Genomic DNA, 7500 nt, shown 5'->3' on the forward strand with positions numbered 1-7500 from the left:
TCTCCTGCAAAGGTCATCTCTCCTTACACAGGCATGAGACTCTCTCGACACACACACACACACACACAAACACACACACACACACACACACACACACACACACACACACACCCTCTCTCTCTCTCTGTGCGGATGAGGAGGATGCTGCTCCGTGGCGGGCGGGCAGGAGTTGGGAGGGCGGCGCCGTGCCGCTGCCAAACCGTCCTTAATGCGATAAAAGCCTTTGATCCGCGCTGCCATTCGGAAATATTTCAGAATTAGGCTGTGAGGACTCGTGCGGCTTGCATAAGTCCGCCGGTCAGCGGAAAAGAACAGAGAGTTACTCTCGCCCCTTTGGTGGGAAAGGTGCTCAGCTGACCAGCAGTTCAAGTGAGCAAGGAAGCGAGCGCATGAAAAAAGAGGAAGAAAGAAGGAGAGATAGAGAGCGAGAGAGAGAGAGAAAGATAGAATAAGAGAAGAAAAACAGATCTTTCCCTTCTGGACCCTTGTGTGTCAGACTGGAGCAGACTGTCCTCTCTGAAGTCCACCACACAAACATTGGTCAGCGGGAGGTGGACTCACAGAGCTTGATATGACACAGCACACGGGCCCCAGAGACTAGTGCTCCCACTGGATGGACAGTTAGTGGACACAACATCCCACCAGAGATGTGACAGAGGACAGGAATCATGGGTGGATGGATGGATGGATGGAGGATGCAAAGACAGACGGATAGATGGATGTGTGGATGAATGGTTTGATGGATAGACAGATGAATGGATGGATGGACAGATATACAGATAGATGGATGGATGGATGGATGGATGGATAGACAGATGAATGTATGGAGGAAGAGAGAGATGCACTCACCGGGTTAGACTTAATTTCCATGAGGTTGTCCAGGATTCGAGTGACCGGAAGATTCTGCAAAACACAAAATGATCATTACCAAGACATCAAGTGAACAATGACTCCCTGAGACTGGGCGCTTTGAGGAGAGGAACGCAGAGAGGGAGGACTCACATGCTGCTTTAGCACCAGGTTCTTCACTCCCTCCATGACAAACTGGGAGCCTGTGTTCATCACACGAGAGAAGAGACTGCACACATAGAGAGAGAGAGAGAGAGAGAGAGAAAGTAAGAGATAGAGGGGGAGTGAGAGAGAGATTTAAAAAATATTAAGAAAGATTACACACATTAATATGAGCAGGACACATATTACCATCTTTGTAAAACCTAAAGATGATCACCGGTTGTACAGTTGGAGCAAACTGAGTGCAGAGCAAAAGAGAGAGAGTGGAGGGGTAGGGAGGAGAGAAGGCTCTATAATGATCTCACCCCATAGGCTTCACTCCACTGTTCCCATAGTTAGCTGGAGCGGCAGCCATCTTGGTGAAAGCTCTGGAATGAAAACAATCAAGTTTCAGCCTCGCACAAACAACCAGCTACAGTATGTTCATATACTGATGAGAGCAAAGTGGGACTGTGTGTGTGTGTGTGTGTGTGTACGCATGTGAGGGCACACAAACTTACTTCCACTGCTTGATATAGTTGAGAGGCGAGAGGTCACAGCCAGCGTCCAGCAGGGCCTTCTTGTACTGCTCCACGTCCGCCTGTAGGGGGAGCAACAGCAGCAACAGTTCCTCAATCACTTGTCTGTCTCCCAGCTCTGCATCCCCCACTCTCTCTCTCTGTCTCTCTCTTTCTCTCACTGTCTCTTTCTCTCTCACTCGCTCCTTCTTATTTGAGATCGGAGCACATTTGAAGGGGATTTAGCGTTTTCAGTGTTCTCATTACAGTCTCCCAGCGTACAGCGCTGATATTGTATCCCGGAGGCAACAGAGACCAACACACAGCATCCTTCAGCAGAACATCTAGCCAACGCACCGCTCACCAGAGTCTGATCAGGGGCCCAACTAACCAGCGCTGCTGGAGGCACAGGGGCACGGTGACCTCATGGGCCAAAGGTCATGGGGGGGGTATGCAGCAGGGATGTGAGAGGGAACCATCATGTCCAACGTGTGTGTGTGTGTGTGTGTTTGAGTGGGTATGCACACATGTGTGTGTGAGAGTGTGTGTGTCTGTGAGTGTGTGTGTGTGTATGTATGTATGTATGTGTATAAGTTTGAGTGGGTGTGCACACACACGTGTGTCTGAGTGTGTGTGTGTGTATGTATGTGCATGAGTTCGAATGGGTGTGCACACGTGTGTGTGTGTGTGTGTGTGTGTGTGTGTGTGTGTGTGTGTGTGTGTGTTGTGGGGAGGCACCCGGAGGAGAGAGGAAGAACGGTTTAGACGGGGCTCCTTTAGGTAAAGCCGCGTTTATGAAAAACAAACAGGGGCCTGAGCGGGGGCCGCGGAGGGGGGGAGGGCGCTGGGAGCAGAGCGGGGATCAGCGCTGATCCGGAACAGCACAGAGCTCCAAACGAACAGCCCGACAGGCGCGGAGAAACGGGGGGGATGAACGCGTACGGGAGAGATGAAAAGAGAGAAGGGGCGGGCGGGGGGGGGGGGGGGGGGGGGGTTTGAGCCTCCTGGGCCACGGTGCTTCATCAGGGATGATGATGATGGCAGACTGAGAAGAACAGGCTGTGGCCACCGGCCAACCACCAACCAGGATTGGTGTGTGTGTGTGTGTGTGTGTGTGTGTGTGTGTGTGTGTGTGTGTGTGTGTGTGTTTACTTCTGGGTATTTAGTGCCAGATAAGTCACAGATAAGTGCAAACATTAAGTGCATCCGCAGGTGAACACCTACAGACTGTGTAAATAATGTGTTGACATTAGATGAAAGAGTGTGTGCTTATGCAAAAGGGATGCAAAAGTGTTTGTACTGTGTGTGTGTGCTGTGCAGACAGGATGTCTGCTATTTACGACTGAACTTAGGCTCAACTGGTGCAACCAAGATGAGTTTGATTGAAGAGGTTGAGTAGGAATGCAGAAATGACAAAAGTGTTTAAGTCAGAGCTAGTGTCCTTCAATGTGAAGACAATGGCACTTTGAAATGACCAGTGTCTGAGCATGTGTGTGTGTGTGTGTGCGTGCACGTGAGCGTCTCTCATCCTAGGATGGTATTTGTGTACGTAATGTATGCGTGCCTAGGGCGTGCATATGATTGTGTTTGGTGTGTGAGTGGATGTGAGTGAGAGGAATTGTCAGAGTTTACTGGTGTGTGAGATGTATGTGTATGAGTTTGAGTGGGTGTGCACACGTGTGTGTGTGTGTGAATGTGTGTGTATGCATGCATATAAGTTTGAGTGGGGGTGCACGCACGTACGTGTGTGTGTGTGTGTGTGTGTGTGTGTGTGTGTGTCAGTGTGAGTGTGTGTGTGTGTGTGTGTGTGTATGTGTATAAGTTTGAGTGGGTGTGCACACACACCTGTGTGTGTTTGTGTGTGAGTGTGTGTGTGTGTGTGTGAGTGAGTTAATGTTTGTGTATAAGTTTGAGTGGGTGTGCACACACGTGTGTGTGTGTGTGTGTGTGTGCTTGGAGCCCAAATCTCCTGCGCTCTCTGGCGTTGGGATGCAGATGTGACCGCGTGTTCAACCTGGACGCATTCTTGTGGGCACCTACGTGAGCGGTGTGTGAGCGCACGTGAGCCAATGTGCCGGTCATGGCTCAGCCCATCACTCCTACCAACACGCACACACACACACACACACACGCGCGCACCCACGCGCACGCAAGCACGCAAGCACGCACGCACGCACGCACGCACGCACGCACGCACGGACGTGGACGCACACGCACACACACACCCACGCGCCCACGCAAAGAAATGCTGAAACACATGTACACGCACACACACACACACACCACGCACGCACGCACGCACGCGCACACACACAAAGAATGCTGAAACACACGTACACGCACACACACGCATACACACAGCTTTTCTTGAAAGAGCTCACACACACATATTCGCACACATATATACATCCATCCATACGTACACACACACGCCAAAAAACGAAGCAGGAGGGGGCCCTTGGCTTCAACAGAGCGGCATTATTGCAGCTACGCGAGTAATAATGCTTGGCCAGGCCTTCAAAGGCCAGTGGCGCTCCTGAAATCTGCGCTGCATGTGTCCCACCGAACAATGAGGCTTTTGACTGCTGTCCGAGATGCCATTGCTCCCCATGTTATGCGCACGACTCCGAGCTGCTTTATGTAACTAGTTTTTTCTCTCTCTCTCTCAAAGTGAGGGCTCGCACAGATGCCTGCGCTGCTGTCGCTTCCTGGAGCTGTCCTAAGGGGCCGGTGCCCCAGTGTTTGACACCGTTGATCACGTCCAGTTAAGTAAGTGTGTGTGTGTGTGTGTGTGTGTGTGTGTGTGTGTGTGTGTGTGTGTGTGTCTCTGATGACTGTATACGTGGTGCTTCCTGGACCTCTCCTGAAGGGGTGATGCCCCAATATGTAGTGTTTAAATCCACTGATCATTTTAAATAAATGGGAACGTAGGTCTGATGTCTGAAGTGTGTTTGTACGCGTGTAACTGCTTACCTAATATACTGATAAACAGTGGGCCACCCAATGTGAAGTCAATCCCCACATTTGTCACAGTTATGTGGGGTCCACAACACCAAAAGAGTTTGACTGACTTGAGAGAGCTTTGCCTTTAGATGCTATGCATGCTAGAACACACCTTTATGAAGTCTAATGAAGCAGTGTCTGCACCAAATGTGAGCTGGTGTGTGTGTGTGTGTGTGTGTGTGTGTAATGTTTGAGATATTTGCCGTTAAAGTATGTATGTGTGAATGAGAGATCTCTCACCTCTGATGGGGGCATCTGTGCGGTGATGTAGAAGATCAGGAAGAGCCTCATTTTATCCTCTGGCGTTCCCGCTGTGAAACAAACACAACACACACACCACATGAGCACCACACACACACACACACACACACACCACAAACTACCATTTCCGATAGACACACGGATAGACATACCCAACATGCAGGAGAAGCAGACATTACTCATAAAGCCACTGAAGCAGCTTCTGGGCTGCAGCCCCTCTGCACTGCAACAGGGCCCCTCGCTTAACTCCTACAGGACCATCCATAAGCATCTGTGACAGATCACACATACCCCCCCACCCCCCCCCAGCAGCTAGAAAACCTCTCTCCACTGAATCCCCCCGTCACCAGGCCCTATGGCAGATCTGATGGTGAAAGGACCTGTTGAAGGACCCCCAGACCCAGCCACGGGTCTGCTAAGCCCCTACATAAGCTATGCTGTGGGCTTAGGGTCTCCACAGCCTGGGGGGGTTCCTCTATGGCCGGGCCCCAACCATGGCCTATTTCGGGGGAGGAATGTGAGGTGCAGCGTCCAGAATGGGCTCAGTCGGCCCACTCGAGACTCCAAAAAATGAACGGCCCTCGGCTGCCCGGTCGACAGTCCGTGTCATCACCTGGGCCACTTGAGCAGCTAATGGAAAACAGACCTGCAGGTTTAAAATGCTATTACAGCTACCTTGATGAATTACCCACTAATATGCCTGCAAAAAACCTCATGACCTTGACAACTATGATATTGGAACGCAGTAGACTGAAAAAGTGCAACATACTGGTCTGGTCTGTTAAGGCTAGCGCTTCTTTGAAGAATTTCACAATGATCTATGTAACCAAACATTGTATGCCTGGCCAGGTAGGTAGGCACTGAGTGATGAAGCATCACATCAGGCCTGGACGATGTTTATCAATAGATCACGATCAGTAATAACACCCCAGTGGACGTGTTGGTACAGCACGTCTGCTACGCTCAGGTGCTTTCAGCCAGCGGGGACAGGAGGAGCTCTTGTTGTCCGATGAAGGTGGGGAAAGTGTCCGCAACCCTTTGGCCATTGAGTCGCACCCACCCATCTCTCCAGGGATCTTTTGGACGCTGCTGAAAGCAGGCACTGTTCAGGGAGAGACACACACGCTTCTCCGCAGCCAGACTTCTCCCTCGCTCCTTCCCCTCCTCCCTCATTCTCTCTCTCTCTCTCTCCTTTCCTCTGGCTCACATCCCTCCATTCTTCTCCTCCGCTGGCAGCACTCCCCCCATTCTCTCTTCCATCGGAGCAGAAGAGATTGGACCGCATCTCAGCAGGGACCGCTTGTCCTGCGCCGGCTAAGTGGCCGCGGTGAGCTCACCGGGCCCCGGGGCAAGACAGGAACACGCTGATCTCCCTCTTGAGGTTTGGGTTAGGGGAGCCGTGCCCAGCTGTCACCGTTTTGGGAGCTAAAGCCCCAGCCACACCGCATGGCCTTCCCCCTTTTGTTCATTCAAAAAAACATTTGATGGAGTCTTGCTTGTGTGTCTCTGTGTGTATGCGTGTGTGTGTGTGTATATCTGCACAAGAGTGTAAGCACGTGCATGCATGTGTATCTGTGTAGGTGTTTATGCGTAGTTGTGTGTGAGCGAGTGTGTTTTCATGACCTTTGACCTGAGGCTCACTTACCATCAGGGTCACTGATGATGTCCAACAGGGACTTGTCCAATGTCGATTTGCTCATCAGCTTCTCCTCGTACTCAAAGTAAACGTCCAGTTTACGCGACTGAGGAAAACATACCCAAACACAACATAAGCCCATAATGCTTGTATTTGTCTCTGTGTGTGTGTGTGTGTGTGTGTGTGTGTGTGTGTGTGTGTGTGTGTGTGTGTGTGTGTGTGTGTGTGTGAGAGAGAGTGTGAGTGAGTGTGAGTGTATATATGTGTGTTTACCTTGATGTGGTCAAGTACTGCTGTGGCAACGTTGGTGTGCAGGTCGATTAACCTCTTCTTCTCCAGGAGCTCTGGGAGAGAACTGTGTGAACACACACACACACACATATTCAACATGCCAGAGAAGAGACCACACGCACACAACCCAGACCACCAGGACACATGTGAGCCCCCACAGAGCATCTTCAGACAGCTCTAGCACATGACAGAAAGCCTCTCTTCAGGGACCATTATGACTACAGACAGAACACGTGTGATGGAGGAGAACGCATGTCAACACCTCTGCAGGTCTGGACCAGTGCTTGGGTGCTGTGTGTGTGTGTGTGTGTGTGTGTGTGTGTGTGTGTGTGTGTGTGTGTGTGTGTGTGTGTGTGTGTGTGTGAGAGACAGAGAGGGTCCAGAAATGGAAGGAACTGGATCTGGCCGGTCCAGCCTAATGCAAGCAAACCCTTCCCCAGCAGAACCAGAGAGAAGCTCAGGCTCACGTGAACTTATCTTTCCATCTCTGTCTCACCTCATCCACTGCAGGGCTGATCATTCCGGAAAATTCCAGATGATTTTTGGGTTTATGTTTAAAATGTGTTTACATGTCAAGAGCAGACCAAGAGGAGTAGTGTTGTCCAACTGGGGCCTAATATGGAGACACATGCTACAGCTCTGTCACCTCTGAAAAAACAACAACTTTGCGGCCAAGGACATTTTGTGAAGGGAGGAGTGCACACACACACACACACACACACACGTGCAGGCTGCTCAAGGAGCGAGCCAGTGAGGTGAAGTCAGCTATTTCTGGACTAGGGCTGATAGACTACCTCTGAC

At 50.9% G+C, this 7500-nt stretch overlaps 1 protein-coding gene across 1 annotated transcript in view; it reads right to left on the bottom strand.

Annotated features, from left to right (window-relative positions):
* scfd1 (sec1 family domain containing 1) overlaps positions 1 to 7500 on the bottom strand; it is a 23104-nt gene that overhangs the window by 5634 nt on the left and 9970 nt on the right. Inside the window, exons 14-20 of the mRNA XM_076300830.1 lie at positions 6682 to 6763; positions 6418 to 6514; positions 4752 to 4822; positions 1512 to 1591; positions 1317 to 1379; positions 1003 to 1078; positions 850 to 903 (exon numbers count right to left, since the gene is read on the bottom strand). Coding sequence (XP_076156945.1) covers positions 850 to 903; positions 1003 to 1078; positions 1317 to 1379; positions 1512 to 1591; positions 4752 to 4822; positions 6418 to 6514; positions 6682 to 6763 — 523 coding nt within the window. The remainder of the gene's footprint in view (positions 1 to 849; positions 904 to 1002; positions 1079 to 1316; positions 1380 to 1511; positions 1592 to 4751; positions 4823 to 6417; positions 6515 to 6681; positions 6764 to 7500) is intronic.

Source organism: Alosa pseudoharengus, unplaced genomic scaffold (genome assembly GCF_046254945.1).
Source record: "Alosa pseudoharengus isolate Yale_2024_CS ecotype anadromous, Long Island Sound unplaced genomic scaffold, YU_APseudo_1.1 YU_APseudo_1.1_scf_22, whole genome shotgun sequence".
In the NCBI taxonomy this organism is placed as follows: domain Eukaryota; kingdom Metazoa; phylum Chordata; class Actinopteri; order Clupeiformes; family Clupeidae; genus Alosa; species Alosa pseudoharengus.